Below are 17,640 nucleotides of genomic sequence, written 5' to 3' on the forward strand. Positions count from 1 at the left end.
TTCAATGTATTGATGTTGATATATTTTGTTTTAATAGATTTGATGTTTTCTTCTTGTTAGATTGTGCAATATGAATAAGTTTGCCTTGCCTAGCATTATAATAATAATAATGTTGATGATAACAATAATAATGATAATTGTTATCATTATTTTATTTGAAGTCCAGTATTACAGTGTTAGGGTTAGAATGGGTGTATAAAGTAGCAGATTAAACTCTCCAGTGAAGTACTCAAACATTTCTAAACATATCCTGGTATTCATTCTTGTCTTTTTTGGAAGAAACATTCGAGAATACAATATATCAAAAGTATTACCGTCCATGGCTTCACAATGGGAGGTGCTGTCAGTCTGGACTTGTTCCACTACAGTGCAATATATCACCCAGAAGAATAACTTATTAGGATCCATGTATCCATTTTCTATACCCACCTAATCCAACTCAGGGTTGCAAGGGGGCTGGAGCCTATCCAAGCTGTCACAGAGCAAGAGACAGGGTACACCCTGCCAGTCCATAACAGGCATAATCAATTTAGAGGCACCTATTAACCCGATATGTATGTTTTTGGGCGGTGGGGGGAAGCCGGAGTACCCTGAGAGGACCCAAACATACACGGGGAGAACATGCAAATTCCACACAGAAAGGCCCCAGCTGGGATTTGAACCGGGAACCTTCTTGCTGTGAGGCGACAGCACTGAAAATATTCGGCTATTTCATATATATATATATATAAATATATATATATGTATACAATCAGTAAATGACAAAGCCATGATAGATTTATACATTTTAATAGATTTTGTAATTAATTGGATCAATATGTTAAAGACATGGAGGCAGATCATGTACAGACATTCACTGATGGTCCAAAGGATTAAATGCAAAATGCTCAGCTACAACAGCTCCAAAGTAAAGATAAGAAATGGCAAACTGCCTGTCATTCTGATGGGTAAGTAGAGTCAAATGAAAGCAAACTATATTCTCTTCTCCACTGATTCAGTATCTGCATTGTTCTTGTAATTATTCAAGTAGTTTCAGTAATTTCCAGGATTTGATGTAAGAAATCATTTTAAAATCACTCATGGATGATAAGGTGAGGCATTTAGGTGACCTTGATATGGACCTTACCATCGCTGGAAATTAGGAGGCGGATAGATTGGCTACAGAAGCTGTTAAGGAACACATCAAGACATCAAAATCAGAGGGATAGTGCACCGCATCAAAAAACATCAGTCAGAAATGGCAACAATACTGGTAACATCTGACATTAGGCAGACATCTGCAAGGCAAAGTAAGAAATGACAAAGTAACTGAAGAGAGGAGGTGGTGATGACAGTTACACATAGGCCATATCTATTTAAATAACACTCACATCATAGCAGGCTGAAGCAGTTAGCCTGGCAATAATGGTTCTAAATCTACTTTGGAAGGAAATGACATGGAGAGAAGGACAAAAAAGAAAAGGCCTGAAAAATATTCTGAGCTTGGGAGAAAGACGAGGATAAAAACTGGACTGATAAGAATACGATGACATATTAAATCCAGCAGATGGCGGTAATGCGACCTAATGGATGCTAGCTGGCGTGAATCACCAAAGAAGAAGAAACAGAAGTTTCTGGTAGCTGAACCGCTGGTGAAAGTCTTCCCGAGGAGAACTTCAGGGACTGTGGATGTTAACAGTTGCTGCAGTGACTGAAGCCAGCTGGCAGGCTAAGCTAACGCTGCAGGTTGCTTCCTGTCGGCAGCTGAGATGTTCGGGTGTTTGGTTGCCGGCAGGCTGGTTCAGACCGACGCGGTGCAAGTCGCCTCGGACAAGTTCGTGTTCACTCTGCCGGACTACGAGAACGTGAACCACGTGGTGGTGTTTATGCTGGGGACTGTGCCGTTTCCAGCCGGCACGGGCGGAGCCGTGTATTTCTCCTTCCCAGACCCGGTGAGCGGCGGCCCGGTGTGGCAGCTGCTGGGCTTCATCACCAACGACAAGCCCAGCGCAATCTTCAAGATCTCCGGGCTCAAGTCCGGGGAGGGAGGGGCTCACCCCTTCGGCATGATGGCCTCCGTCTCCCCATCCGTGGCTCAGGTCGGCGTGTCAGTCGAGTCTCTCGAGCAGCTTGCCCAGCAGATCCCAGTAACCAGTGCCGCCGTGTCCACCGTGGACTCCTTCCTGCAGTTCACACAGAAGATGTTGGACAGCCTCTACAACTTCGCCACATCCTTCGCAGTGTCACAGGCGCAAATGACGCCGAACCCCACGGAGACCTTCATCCCTTCCCGCTGCATTCTCAAGTGGTATGAAAACTTCCAGCGGAGGATGGCACAGAACCCGAACTTCTGGAAAAGCTGAACTCCGCAGACCTCTGTTGAGTCTGCTGAGGACAGGGCACGCGCGGCTGTCCGTGACTCACCTTATCTTTGGAAACATTGAGACGAATCTTTAAAACCCCTCAACAGCTTCAGGCTCAGCTCAAAGGAAGCTCTGACATGTGGTTACACCAAGAGAATGCTTATAAAAGATTGCCCTTATGGTGTGGCTTGCCTCTTTCTTTTATATATTTTACAAAAGAGCTGCGTTTCCATTTTAATACTCGGTTAATCTTTGGGACAAATCAGATCTGCAACAGCAGGACGACCACAAAGGACCCCTGAAAATCCCATCTATTCATAAAAACCATCTAATCTCACTCACTTTTTTAGGATTTAGCCACATGTAATGCTCCTCAGTAAGTGGAGGTAACCTGTAATGTTGCTAAAACGTCTTAAACTGAGGTGTGCTTTCAAGCTATTTCTGCAGCTTTAAACCTAATGTCATGGAATTAGCTTTTATCTATTTCAGTGCTATTCAGCCCTGGCTCTGTCTAAGTCCATTTCCAGGACATCCAAGTTAGTGAACATCAGATGTTCTGTTACAGCCACTCTGCTGTTAAAGCAAAACCAAGCAGGTGTCCAGAATTCATCCAAACGTCTTCATCTGATAGAAACTACGACAGCTTATCGTCATTCATGTGGTTCGTTTTGAATATAAATCTTGCTGAAGTTACTCGGTCACCTTACCTGAAGTTTGGATGAACATTAAAATGTGTTGCTCTCCCGGTCATCTGGTGATTTTTATTAATGATAGTTGGCAGTCTATCTTAATGTTCAGTGGGTGGATTTCTCCTGGACTTTCAGTTTAACTGTCTCCACAAGCATTGATATTCTTCATCATCCACAGAGGAAGAGTCCAAAAAGTTCCCCTTCAGTAGTTGATGTAGGATCTGAACGTTGGAATATAAAAGTACGTGTTTTAGACACAGTATAACAAACAGATACAAGGCCACAAACTTCCATCCACCTGCTCAGCCATCATAGATCCATTCAGCTGCAGGGCAGCAGGGCCTGTCCCAGCTGCTGCTGTATGAGAGGTCGGGCTGTCCCCGGGCAGTTTGCCACATTAACCAAATAAAAACGGAAATATTAAGTAAAGAATACACTAAGCTCACAAACCAAAGTGAGCCGCAGTCTTCATGCGATGCAAACTGGATGTTTCAGTATGAAGTGACGTTTATTTGAGTTTTTCGCTGCCAAATTCAGGACAATCACAAGATTTTTTGTAGTTTTCTCCAAATGGATATTTTCTTTCTTTTATTACCAATAATTACACCTTTTCATACCGTAAACCTTTTTTCAAATTATGGTTGTGATCTTTCCTCTATATTTTATATTTTGTGACGTTGTTTCCTGGGAAATGAAATCTCGACACATTCTTAATGTTACTTTCGTGGTTCACATGCTGTAATATTTGACATGTTTTATATATTTCTCATTTACAGGTTCCTAATGCTTTTTGAGTGTGTGCTTTACATTGTGTAATGTTGAATAAAACATTACTTTACAGCACTGCACAAAGCTGCAGATGAATTTTCCCCTGCTGGGAGTGGAGTCTGCTCTCTGCGTGATGAGAAATAGTTAGAAGCTGAAGCTCCACATCACACAAACCCACACATGATATCAAAATGTAGCTTTCTTTTCAATGGTGAAAGAAAACAGTGGTTAAAAAAAGATTTGACGGATATTCATCAATGTGAAGTTATTTCTAAAATAGTTATTTTGCTCTGTGTGGAGAAGTAAGGTCCACATCTTTTTAGACCCGTAAAAGCAATGCTGTGCCAATAAAGGTTTATAACTGTACGATCTCTTCGATGCTGCATTTTTCATTTTAAAGTTCTCACAAAGTCTCTGCTGGGGACAGGTCAGGACTGCAGGCAGCAGTGCGGGGGGGTGGTTGTTTCTCTGCTGGGGACAGGTCAGGACTGCAGGCAGCAGTGCGGGGGGGTGGTTGTTTCTCTGCTGGGGACAGGTCAGGACTGCAGGCAGCCAGTCCAGCACCCGTACCTCTTCTTCCTCAGCCAGGCCTTTGGAATGTGGCAGAATGTGGTTTTCCATGGTCTGCTTGAACAATGCTGGGACGTCCCAGGAAAAGATGTGGCCCTGAAGGCAGCATATGTTGCTGTAAAATCTCAGTGAACTTTTCTGCATTAATGCTGCCGTCACAGAAGTGGAAATGAGCTTTGCCCCCTGATCCAACCCCATACCATCACAGAGCCTGGCTGCAGGGACTGGCTGCTGACAGCAGCTCTTTTTGGTCTTTGGTCTGGAGAATGTGGCAGATCTGGAATACTGATGGGTCTGACCACAGTACACGTTTCCACCGTGTGACGGTCCATCCCAGATGCCACAGTACAAGGTTTACCTAAGGATTCTGCTTTGTACAGTACATTTTGAAGTGGCATTTGTAAAAGTAAATCCATACTGGGAATGCACCAGTCTAAAAAAACCTCTAACCACCACAGGCCAGACTCTACCACACATGACATTTCTGATTTTTCTGATTACATTTTGCCCTCCTTGATGTCAGATATGTTACTAACAAAACCTTCATTGTTAATGAGATCATAACATCTCATAAGCTCTTCTTACTAAGGCTTGGCTTGACAAAACTAGTAAGAAAGAACTGTTTGAAGCATCTCCATCAAACTTTTTGTGAGAGAGTGTCTGTTTTGCTGTTTATTCATATAAAATCTTTGATTTGGTTCTTTTAAGTATCTGGCCCTGGTTATGAGGTCAGTCTGTTTTGCTGAGCTTTTTAAAAATCCCCATTAAATAGGACTCTGTCCTGTTCAGCATTTATATTGACAACATCACAGACGCTTTTGCAATCCAATTTACTTACATGTTTTCAACGTTTGACTTTGTACAGCACATTGCTGGACCTACTAATGATCAGGGTCACACTGTTGACACATAATCCCAAACTGCACTTTAGATGTTGGGATTTCAGGTCTCCTACTGAACACACTGTTGTCTCAACACCATATCATGTAGAGGGTGGGGCAGCATTGTCCATTAATGATGAATTCATTTTGTGTTTATTCACCACCTGCAGCAGCCCCAGATCATAGCACTGCCCCACAGGCTTGAACGGGAGGCACCAGGCGTGACGGTACATGCGCCGCTCTTCTTATCCTGATGCGCCCATCACTCTGGAACAGGGTAAATCTGGACTCATCAGACCACGTGTTTTTTTACGATTTGATTTCACCAAACGTTTAAGTGATCGTGATCACGATCATTCAAAACTTTTTCCGACCACATTTCTTCCTAAAAGATGACAGTTCCCCACTATTCTTTGACTTTTTAATAATCTGTTGGACAGTTCTTAACCCAGTTTTAGTAGTTTCACCTTTGATACATGCCAGTAATATGACCCTTCTGATTGTGAACAAAAAGTGACCATCTTTGACAAAGACAGAGCAAAGTAACTATATCAGTCTGAACTGGCGCTCCCAAGAGGTCCAGCCTTTGAGGCTTCAACAGGACATCGGTGAAGGTTTATTTATGCATGTTTGAATGTTGGCTAAGGACACACTGTTGTACTGTCTGTCACAGTCACAAGTTAATATCAAACAGTGTGTTTTTGTACATTACCCGTCATGAAAACCTGGGCATCTGGTGTGCAATTTATTGCAGTTAATGCAGACATAATGAAGCTGTTCCTCCACTGATGCCAGAAACACTCCAGCTCTATAGATATATATATAGATAGTTACTCTATTGATGTGAGAGCGACATAGTTAAGCAGTGTAGCTGCAAGTTAGCAACAGATGCTAGTAAACAAAGCTATCTCATCATATGTGTACAGCTTACCTATATATATACTATGTATATACTTACTATATATATAGTAATGCATTTGTTCCAAATATTACTGTTTAAACATTTTCTTTATATTATCGTAATGAAATAATTGTACTATTGTAATAATTGAGACCTATATGTTTGTCAGAAACATGCTGATAATGTAATGTTAACATACTGAGAGCGGTACACATGTCAACACAATGAGAATAAAAACACACCTTATCCACACAGCTGCAGGTTGTCTGAAACGCAGAATGTAACAGTTCAACTAGGAAGCTTCAGTTGACGAAGTAACGGTGTAACAATAAACAACTTTGCTATCTCTCCACCACAACTGCCAGTGGTGGACCTCATTGTAGCTACTGAATCTGCAATAAGGAATAACAAAATCTCTGAGGCACAAGCAGAACAGCTACGTAGTAAGGTAACAGCAGCCCTCTCTAGTGCTAAAACTCCTCCGTCTAACCTCACACCACAAGAAAGGAAGGCAGTGACATCCCTCAGCAGATACTAAAATATCATCATTTTGCCAGCAGACAAGTAAAGATGCCCTGTGGTTCTCAACACAGCCAATTATCACAGAAAAATAACAACTTTACTGTGCGGTAACACAATCTACAAGGCAGACAGTCATAGATTAGCTTCAAGACTTGGAAAAGGACAAAGTCATTGACTGTTCTTTCAACCAGACTTTACCCTGAGAAGGTAATCCCCACACTGTGCATCTCTGGACTAATGCTTAGTTTGTGGTTCTCTGTAACGTCGACGGTGTCGATGTAACGCCATCATTGAGCATTCGAAGTTCTGCGTCAAGGGAACGCGTTGCTCTGCAATTCACCATGCCGCTAGGGGGGTGTGGCTGTGTGTTTGTGTGATTTCAGGGGTTACAGCTGAATCCTTGCTTTTTCTTCCGGTCAGAGTTAACAACAGTAACCAATGGCAACCGAGGTGGAGCAGCTGTATTTGCAGTTGGAGCTCATCAATATTGAAGAACAAATGCTTATATTGCAAATGTTGAAGTGCAGGCGACAGAGAAGACGTTTGCAGAGGTGGTCTGTACGACCGGCCAAGGCTGGGAACGGGTGAATTTACAACACCGGTTCAACCACTGAGGGACCTGGATGAACGAATGGACTTTCGAACATACTTTCTAATGTCAACGGGCCGATTTGACGAGCTGTAATGGCTGTATTTGAGTATACAGCTATTAAGACTGGAAAAAGCAACTGCCGGAAATGATGTAATTACAGGTAGACCAATCCCAGCCTTTACGGTCCACGTCTACGCAACTTGTAGCTAGAATTTTTTGGAGGTGCACGTCAGGCGATGGCGTAGGGGTCCACATAGCTACGACATAGGTACGCCGTCGAAATGACGGAGAAGTATAAACTATGCTTAAAGATACACAAGGACCCATTAACAGCAGCATCAGCTTGGTCATCAATAACAATGTAAGTAAGTAAGTAAGTAAGTAAAATGTATTTATGTAGCACTTTTTGCAGAGGAAAAAAACTCACAAAGTGCTTCACGTAGCACCGTCAAGGAAGCTAGTTAACATCATGAAACAGGTACACACACAAATAAAATAAGAATACAAAGACAAAACCAACAAACAGAAACAGTCAAAATAACACTACGACTCCTTAAAAGCCAGCCTGAACAGGTGTGTTTTAAGATGTTTTTTAAAAATGTCCACGGTAGCAGTTTCTCAGTCTCTCAGTCTCTCAGGTCTCTCAGGTCTCTCAGGTCCTCTCAGGTCTCTCAGGTCCTGAGGAAGACTATTCCGCAGCCTGGGTGTGACAGACTGGAAGGCTCTGTCTCCTCTGGTTCTGCACCTGGTTCGAGGCACAACTGACCCAGGTTGGCAGACCTGAGAGACCTGCTGGGGACATGAGGGCGAAGAAGTTCAGACACGTAATCTGGTGCCTGACCACGAAGCCCCCTAAAAGTTAAAATCAAGACTTTAAAATGAATCCTAAAACTAACCGGAAGCCAGTGCTGCGAGGCCAGGACAGGCGTTATATGGCAACTCCGCCTAGATTTAGTCAGCAGCCTGGCCGCAGCGTTCTGCACTAACTGCAAACGGTTAACAGCTGCCTTGCTGAGATATGTGAATATGGAGTTGCAGTAGTCCAGCCGAGATGACTTAAATGCATGAATTATCAATTCTAGCTCAGCCTGCGACACCGTGGTTCTCAGTTTGGCAATGTTTCTGAGTTGGAAGAAACAAATGCGAGACAAAGAATAAATGTGTTTGTCAAAGCTCATATGCTGGTCAAAGATAATGCCCAAATTTCTCAGGGAGGAACATACGTTGATGCATATAGACCCAAAGTAGTCTTTCACAGCAGAAATGCAACTGTCTGGCCCAATAATGAGAACCTCAGTTTTTCTGGTATTTAACTGAAGGAAATTGTTGGACAGCCAGACCTTAGTAGCTGACAAACAATCATGCAGCACATTCAGACCATCGATTCTGTTGGGGTTAAAAAAAAACTGTAGCTGAATGTCATCAGCGTACATGTGATAAGAGGTACCCTGGAACTGACTTATGATTTCACCAGGCAACATGTACAAAACAAATAAAATAGGACCTAAAACCGAGCCCTGGGGCACTCCACATGATAGGGGAGCGGACGAAGAAATAACCGGGCCAACAGCTACTGAGAAGGTTGTGCCAGAGAGGTACGAGGCCCTGCCTGAGATACCAACATGGTCCCTAAGCCTGTCAGTAAGGATGCCATGATCCACAGTGTCAAATACTGCACTGAGGTCGAGCAGCATAAGAACAGTACATTTACCGGTGTCAGACGCCATCATGATGTCGTTTCAGTTGAATGCCTCTGACGATAACCGGACTGGAATTTGTCAAAGATCCTGTTCTCATTCAGAGCAGAGATGAACTGATTAGCCACAGCTTTCTCCAGGATCTTTGACACAAAAGGAGACTTAGAAATGGTTTTGTGGAGAAGATGGATCCAGGTTTGGGCTTTTTAAGAATTGGTTGAACAATGGCCTGCTTACAACAAGAGGGGAAACAACCAGAGACCAGTGAGCAGTTAACAATATTGAGCAGAGCAGGACCAATGGATTCTAAGACTTTTTTCAGTGATGATGTGGGTAATACATCTAATGGGCTGGAGGAGGACTTCATATCACTAACTAGCTCAGTTAACTGTAACGGGGAGATGGGCACAAAATGATCAAGTATTGGCTGCCGCTTATATGGGGTGGGGAGAAGGGCAGTAGAAGGGCTGATGCTTGCCCTGATGCTGGCGACTTTGTCAACAAAAAATGACAAAAAGTTATTACAGTCGTCCTCAGAGAACACAGAAGCAACAGGCAACTGGGAGGTTGTGGATAGTGTCAAAGACAACTTTAGGATTCCTCTTATTGGAGGAAATAAGAAATGAGTTAAATTCAGTTCAGATGATAATTCAGATGATAATTGACTGTACACTATCCAAACAAAGTAGTAACAAAAACAGAGACAAAAACCACAGGACAGACGACGCGTGAAGATGACAAGCAGCCGGAAACACAGGCGCAGCCATGATCAACAGCGGCTCAATCACAAGTTGTCAGGTGGCAGAGAATGCGAAACACTACCTCCAGCTTTGAAACCCTGGTGGGAATTACTTTGCATCATATACAGAAATGTATGGAATTTGTCAAGAAGATCTAACATCTGGAACAGTTTCCAAGTGAAACCATTGTCCTTTGATGTGACCTCACTCTGTACTTGTAAACCGATTTTCATCAGCAGTGGAGGCTGTCAGGAAACGGCTGCAGAAAGATGACTCACCGAACGACAGAACCAACTTCACTCCTGATCAGATCTGTGAATCTTTTCCTCTCTACTACCTACTTTAAATACAATGACTGTTTCTACAGACAGAAGCACGACTGTGCCATGGGATCTCCAGTGTCCCCCATTGTGGCACATTTTTATATGAAGAAAGTGGAGAGCAAAGCACTGAGCTCAAACAAGGGAACAGCACCAAGCCACTGGTTCAGATATGTGGACGACACCTGGGTCAAGATTAAAACTCAAGGAGTGGAGGCTGTCACAGAGTACATCAACTTAGTGGTCCGCAACATCAAGTTCACGAGGGAGGATGCAAAAGACCACAAGCTGCTTTTTTTGGACTGTGCTGTGTACATAGAAGAGGATGGAAGTCTTATCACTGAGGTTTACAGGAAACCCTCACATACAGACCAGTACCTGCTTTTTGACTCACATCATCCACTAGAACACAAACTGACTGTCATCAGAACTCTACATCACTGGGCTGAGAGTGAAAAGAAAAGGAACATCAGCACTCCAAGAAAGCTCTTCAAACCTGTTGATACCCAAAGTGGGCCTGTGTCAAATCAGTTAAGAAATCTGGACTGTTACAATTGGCTTTGTTCTTAGACATTATGTATTCATATTCTGTATTTTACTAAATGTTCCTATTATGTACTTGTCCACTCTGCTCATACTACGTGATGTATGTCTTTGAATGGTCCAAGACTTTAGGATTGCACAACTGGACTAAATAACTGGGTCAGATGAAGCTTCTCTATCTTGTCTGATAGGTCGGTTACAGTAGATACACGCCTAAAACAACACACACATACGTTGTTTATCACATCCCAAGAAGATGACGAGGACAGTGGTTGGCGTGCTTATGTCACAAATAGCTGGCCAATTCTGCTCGATCACGTGTAAGTCCAACCTCTGAGAGTCCAACCTCTGTGAGATAAATGCGAAGAAGATAAATATGAACTATTTCCAGATATCGGGGCTGGTTCTGACGGATTTCCTGTGACAGCTCTGTCACACTGAGCCCAGCGCTGCCATACTTTACATGTGACTATACTATACTATACTTTGCCTGCGAACTGAAGATCTCTCAGGTTCTTCCAACGAAAGAATCGGGTTAACAGGACCAAACCACACCAACAGAGAAGCTAAGAAGAACAGCTGCAAACATACTGTAATTCCATATGTGGCAGGAGAGAAACTTAGAAGGACCTTCTCTAAACATGACATTCCAGTGCACTGCAAACCCAAGAACTCCCTCAGACAGAGACTGGTTCACCCAGAGGACAAAACACCCAAACACAAACTGAGTGGTGTCGTGTATGCAGTGCAGTGCAGCAAAGAGCTCGGTCTCTCCTCTATATAGGAGATAGTTGTTTGGTCTCTATATAGCAGAGACCAAACAACTGTTCCAGATGCACATGGCACAACATAGGATAGCCAGCTCTTTAGGTCAAGACTCAGCAATACCCCTTCATCTTAAGGAAAAGGGACACTCTGAGGTCAGTAATGTCCACATTCTGGACAGAGACAGATGGTTTGAGAGAGGAAGCCATCTATGTTCAACTGGAAAAAAACATCTTTGAACAGAGAAGGTGGTCTCAGGTATCACCTTCCCAGCACCTACAATGCAGCATTGTCTCTCCTCCCCAGGCAGTTTCCCAATTATTCACACCATGGATCCTGTGACCAAAAAAATAAAAAAATTAATCTCCCTTTCAGGCAGATAAATCCAGAGGTGATAATGACTCTAACGACATGTACACTGGTCAGGAGGACCATGTGACTGTAACAACCCTCTCTGCTTATAAGCTTATAAGGTCCTTTTTTTTTTCTTATCAGTCTTTGAACCTAAAAATGCGGTTCAATGGATTTTTGGATAATATTTTTTTTCAAATGTTGTGAAACTGTGTGTTTTCAAAATGATAACAAACAGCTGACCATTATCAAGACTATTTTCATTTTTTATAAATCTATGAATATACAAACCAAAATCTGTAGGCTTCTTGTTACAATGATACAATTTTACTAAGCTACAAAAAACAATTCAATTCATAAATGAAATTAGGAAAATAAATCAATATCATATCGTTTCAGGATAAAATTATAAGTTATACCAAGTCAGAATTATTGCTCATAACAAAAAGACTAACTTTAAAGGTAACAACTAAGAATAAAATTGCGAGTTAAAACTTATTCTTCTTTTTATTTGTTGTAGTATCTAAAACAGCTGAGTATCACCAGAAAGCATCCAATCAATTAGTTTGTCCACATTTTTAAAACATAGTAGTGTCCCAATCCATGGTTTTAAATTGTACAATGGCAAAATGTCCACAGGCTGTTGTTTTCTGTAATGCAGCGTTAATGTGACATGATGAGAACTGCAACCCATTAACAGTAAAATATGTAACCATGTATTCAGTGATTTATTTTCCATAAGTCATCCAACTTCATCACACTCAGGGATGTAGGGCTTTGAGCCTAACCCAGCGGCTGCAGTGATTTAGTTTTTTTGTAATTGTCCAACCATGCATTTTATAAAATCTAAACCTAACCATGTGCTTTTATCACTCACCCCAACCTCTTGAGAGTGACAGAGCAGTTTTATGTAAGGAACCCCCAGCAGGAGGGAAGTAGAAAAGTTCAAGGGTTGGAGAACACGTGCAGGATGAATCTCAGGCTAGTGATATCTCGCTTGAACACCCAAGGCTTGTGTGTTCTGCAGTCCCCATCTTGACGAGTGGATGCCATCACATAGAGACATAGAGACTATGGAGATGTAGGATGCTAGGAGTAAGGAAAATGTAGCAACGTACAAACTTTGACCCTTTAAAAATGGCAACCTTTAATGCAGTGGACCAGTGGGGCTGTTCCACTCCCTGACTCCAGATGTTTTGCTCAGAATCATAACAATATAGTTATTTTTATCATTCTAATGATTGATCTAGTTTTTCTGAATGTTTAAATCTGTCAGAATGTCTTTCTGCACATGTGTGTGAATGATTCTTTTTAATATTCATGTTGACTTTGTTAAACTTTTTGTGCTTTGTGCCAGTGACTTTAAAAGAAATATCCTACCAGCATCAAGTATGTCAGACCTGTCAACTCTCCAGTCTCTCAACAACTTGAAATAAATAAAAATAAATCACTCTTCAAACGTTTTACACAAATCCTGAAATGACAACCAAAAACTGGAACCACCTCTGCCCTTGTTAGAAACAACAGAACTAAAGATGTGAGAAGGCTTGAAGGTTTATCTATCTTTATACCACAGGACCAGTGTCAGATTTCATTTCACATCACACTTAGTGTCCCAAAGGTCTGGCTGTTTTTGGAATTTAAGGTAACTGAAGGTGTCATGTAGCTCCAAAGTCTGCACCACCTTCTGAATCTTCTTGATATGAAATACTACAGTTCAGAAATACCCAATGCTTGAATCCAATTGGGTGAGAGCCAAAGATTGTCCAACACAAAGTCCTTTTATTTTGACATATCCAGTCACAGACCATAAAATAATCTTGGTGAAATATTCTTTTAGTTTTTAAATAAGTAGAAGAACTTCTTGCCCGTATCCAGAGTCTCTTTCCTGGCCATGGCTCCTTTGTCGCCGTCTCTTTTTCAAAGCCATTCACATGGCTCACATTTAATCAAAATAAAAATATTTTCATCTCAAAAAGAAAGAAAATGTAAGAAATGGTCCCTCTGCATACAAACAGCAGGATATTTATTTTAGATTATTGGTTATTTTCTTTCCAATCATTGGGAAAGAACAATCTCCAACGCTGTTTCTGTGAAGACAGCAGGTCTTGGTCAATATTTTTCTCTGCGTTTGAAGGCACTTGATGTCATGGCAGAGGGTGAACTCTTCTTCTCTGTCTGCCGCAGACAGACAACAATCAAAATATCATAAAAAAATATAACATTTAAAAAGTATCTGTCACTCAAAATAAAGAAAGACTGCTGTTTGTCTGTCCATCTTGCAGTACAGTACTGTTGATCTGTGGAGTAGGATGACGGAGAGGTGTGAAAGGGATGATGAATTGGGATAGTGGGATGGGGAGGAAGATTGACATTCAAGCTGTTATTTCCTCTCTTATAATCTGCTGAACTTGGTGACAAAAAGACCAAATTGTTCAGATATAAAGCTGCAATCAGATGAGGGGCAGATTTGTCAGTTTGTTAACTTTACAAACTGTCAGACTCTGCCCATCTACATGAACACTCACTGAACTTCCACAGGAGACATTCAGATGAAGAACATAGCTATAGGTCAGCTGTGGAAGCGCTCAGAACCCAGAGAGTGAGTGAAGTTGGTTCGAATGTGTTCTGTCACTAATGACACAAGCAACAGAAAACTGAACCTGAAACACCTTAAACATCTTAGAAGGTCAGCTCTAAGTGGGTTTCATTTTTCTGAATGATGGATCTGGACCAGGCCTTCCAGCAAACACAAGCCCCAGAATTTCTGGAAGCATTTCAAGCCAACATAAAATCAGCGTGCTCTAATGTAATTTAACGTCCATTGGTCAGAGCCAAAGTATTCAGAACAATATCAGCCACATCTTTCTCATCATTTTTGCACCTGTTTTAGCTGCTGTGCTTTGTGCTAAAGCACGGATGGATTGATGGTGTAACTCAAACCTTTTTTCAGCCCAAACTGTTCTCAGAGAACTCAAGAACCCGGATCAGTTTTTGAATGCTACAGCTTTTCTGGAATTCTGAAGACATTCTGGTATTTTTTTTTAAAACTACATAGGATTCTTTGTGGCTTTTAGACTTGACTTAATCATCAGCAGATAACCGTCCAGACAGATGGCTGCTCTTCCTGAACCTGCATCTGCTTGCTGGAAGCCTCTTCCTGTTCTTTTCTCCACTGTTGCCTGCTAGCCTGTGCAAAATCAGAATGGGCGAAGAATAAAATTGAAGATTAGAAGTGACCCGTTCCTTTCGAACTTATTTTAATATATTTTTAAAGGAAGGTGCTGAGGAGGTAATTTTCAGCCTAACTTCAGCTAATTTAGTGCATCTTTCATTAGTCTTTGTCAAGTTTTCAGTGTTCACCCAGCATGTGTCCATCTCATGCTATTGTTTTTAATTGTTCTTCAGTTAACGTTTGGACTTTCTTTTGTTAGACTGGTTTTTGACCGGTTCCTGCATTCTTCAGCTCTGTTATGTGTTCGATCGATCTATCACTATCTTCATGGCAGACTGGAGAAGCGTGTCTAGAATTCACATGTAATGTGGCTGCTGGATAGCCCAATTGGTTGAGCAAATGGCCCGTTTAAGGAGAATTAAATGGACTTTTTCTGCATGCCTGTCTTCTAACTTTTTTGTGTCCACAGTCACTTCATTTTCAGCTATGGCTTTGTTACAGGACAGGTGTTACTGATGTTATACAAAATCTTTGTGCTCAGCAAGTTTACAGCTAATATCAGGGTAACTGGTTCATTGGCTGTTCAAAATGAATAAACACGCAGACGATCCAGAAGTCAAATATGTGGACATGCACAAAGATAACTGTGGGTTCTACAGAAGCTTTTCATTTTTCTACAGTGTCTTCTTGTTGTCTGCTTAGAGAATGTCCCATTTGTGTGCAAAATAACTGAATTGACAAAAAGAGGCATTCTCATGGCCACTCTGGATTAAGTCGTCACTGAAATAACAAAATGGAAGGCACACAGACATCCACATAGAACACAACGTCTGATGACATCACTGACTTCACATGGATCCTAAAGGAATCCAGCTTTCGGGGGGACGTGTAAGGCATAACACCTGCAAGAAAGTAATCCTACAATCTGTCACGTGACCTTTGTGCAGCTCCCTGTTAAACATATTTTATTTACACAATGTAAATTGCTTTTGGAGCAGATAAAGACATACTGTTTTAGCAACATTTAGCACTGAACTCAAACAAACTGACGTATGAGTGGACTGCTGACAAGCTACTTACCTAGTTAGTTAACAACATTATTTTGAAAGCTTGGTCTTCTCTTTTTCTATTTTTGGATGAACTGAGGCTCTCCTTCTGCTTTTACTCTCTGCTGAACTAAAATTAGCATGCCTCGGACACCAATGATGAAGGAGATTAAGGGACCAGAGGAGTCAAATGTTGTGTGTCCATGTGGAAACGGGAGAGGGGTGGAGTGGGGAATGAGGGGTGGGGGGTGGGACTGGGGGTCACCTCTGCTGGCAAATCAGAGCCAAACTTAGAGTGATGCAAAGTTGCCATATACAGTGTGATGAGGGTGGGGCAAATGACCTGAGATCTGTGTAGGACAGAAACAAAGAGAAAAGGACATGTTAAATATTTCAAAGAAGATAACAGTGTCACTTTAAGTGTTTGGAGTAAGATATGAAATCAATTTTTCATAAAATTCTACTTTTTTCAACCTTTAAATAGTGGCAAGAACACATAACATATCTGCCTTATGTTGTATTCCAGGGTATTTCAAAGTCTGAGACTGTAAGCCTCTGGGTAAAAACAAAACAAACAAAAAAACTAAAATAATAATAGAACCTTCATGTTTAATTTTTCTAAATTCCTAGAAGTCCCCAGGATCGTAATTATGCTTATCCCCATTTCTTAGAAAGTGAGCAAAGACAATCACTTGCTTTGATATATTCAGACTGCTCTAAATATGTAGAAAGTATACTATTATTAATTACTAATGTAATATTTCCACAACTCATATATATATACACACACTGCTCAAAAAAATAAAGGGAACTCATTTCTAATTTTTACTAAAATAACACCTCCTAGATCTCAATGAATTAAATATTCCAGTTTAAAATCATTATTCATTAAATAGTGGGGACAAAAAAATAAATAAAAATGATCAATGTAAACCTAAATTATTATCCCATGGAGGTCTGCATTTGGAATCATACTCAATATAAAAGTGAAAAATCCCATTACAGGCTGATCCAGCTTCAGTGGAAATTCCTCAGGACAAGTCAAAATGAGGCTCAGTAGTGTGTGTGGCCTCCACCTGCCTGTAGGACCTCCCTACAACGCCTTGGCATGCTCCTGATGAGGCGGTGGATGTTCTCCTGAGGGATCTCCTCCCAGACCTGGATTAAAGCATCAGTCAACTCCTGGACAGTCTGTGGTGCAACGAGGTGTTGGTGGATGGAACGAGTCAGGTCTGGGGAACAGGCAGGTCTGTCCATAGCATCAATGCCTTCATCATGCAGGAACTGCTGACACACTTCAGCCACATGAGGCCTAGCATTGTCATGCATCAGAAGGAACCCAGGACCCACTGCACCAGCATATGGTCTCACAATGGGTCTGAGGATCTCATTCCGGTACCTCTGGCTAGCACATGGAGGGCTGTGTGGCCCTCCAAAGAAATGCCTCCCCACACCATTACTGACCCACCGCCAAACCAGACATGCTGGAGGATGTTGCAGGCAGCAGAATGTTCTCCATGGCATCTCCAGACTCTGTCACGTCTGTCACATGTGCTCAGTGAGAACCTGCTCTCATCCGTGAAAAACACAGGGGCACCAATGGTGAATCTGCCAATCTTGGTGTTCTCTGGCAAATGCCAATCGCCATGCAAGGTGTTGGGCTGTAAGTACAAGCCCCACTTATGGAAGTCGGGCCCTCATACCACCCTCATGGAGTCTGTTTCTGACAGTTTGAGCA

General features: G+C 41.9%; 2 protein-coding genes and 1 pseudogene across 3 annotated transcripts in view; 2 read left to right on the forward strand and 1 right to left on the reverse strand.

Annotated features, from left to right (window-relative positions):
- Positions 1-1,611: 1,611 nt before the first annotated feature.
- On the forward strand, positions 1,612-3,654 carry hikeshi (heat shock protein nuclear import factor hikeshi). The gene has a single exon (XM_072365873.1). The coding sequence runs from the start codon at positions 1,749-1,751 to the stop codon at positions 2,340-2,342; it is 594 nt and encodes a 197-aa protein (XP_072221974.1). The 5' UTR covers positions 1,612-1,748; the 3' UTR covers positions 2,343-3,654.
- Positions 3,655-9,770: 6,116 nt separating this feature from the next.
- Positions 9,771-12,749, forward strand: LOC140270678 (uncharacterized; annotated as a pseudogene).
- The window catches only part of mdga2a (MAM domain containing glycosylphosphatidylinositol anchor 2a), a 90,526-nt gene continuing 85,055 nt past the window's right edge, over positions 12,170-17,640 (reverse strand). The window contains exons 17-18 of one of the 2 annotated variants that reach the window (XR_011907713.1): positions 15,937-16,252; positions 12,170-13,981 (exon numbers count right to left, since the gene is read on the reverse strand). Coding sequence is in view for 1 of the 2 variants with exons in the window: in XM_072365669.1 (XP_072221770.1) it covers positions 16,164-16,252 (89 nt within the window). In the remaining variant the exon portion in view is untranslated. Of the gene's footprint in view, positions 16,253-17,640 lie in introns of both variants that reach the window. The other variant, XM_072365669.1, reaches the window with a different exon arrangement.

This window comes from Leuresthes tenuis, unplaced genomic scaffold, assembly GCF_036924035.1.
Source record: "Leuresthes tenuis unplaced genomic scaffold, fLeuTen1.0.hap1 SCAF_15, whole genome shotgun sequence".
In the NCBI taxonomy this organism is placed as follows: Eukaryota; Metazoa; Chordata; class Actinopteri; order Atheriniformes; family Atherinopsidae; genus Leuresthes; species Leuresthes tenuis.

Coding starts and splice junctions, on each gene's coding strand:
- hikeshi (XM_072365873.1), top strand. CDS start 1,749: ATGTTCGGGTGTTTGGTTGCCGGCAGGCTGGTTCAGACCGACGCGGTG.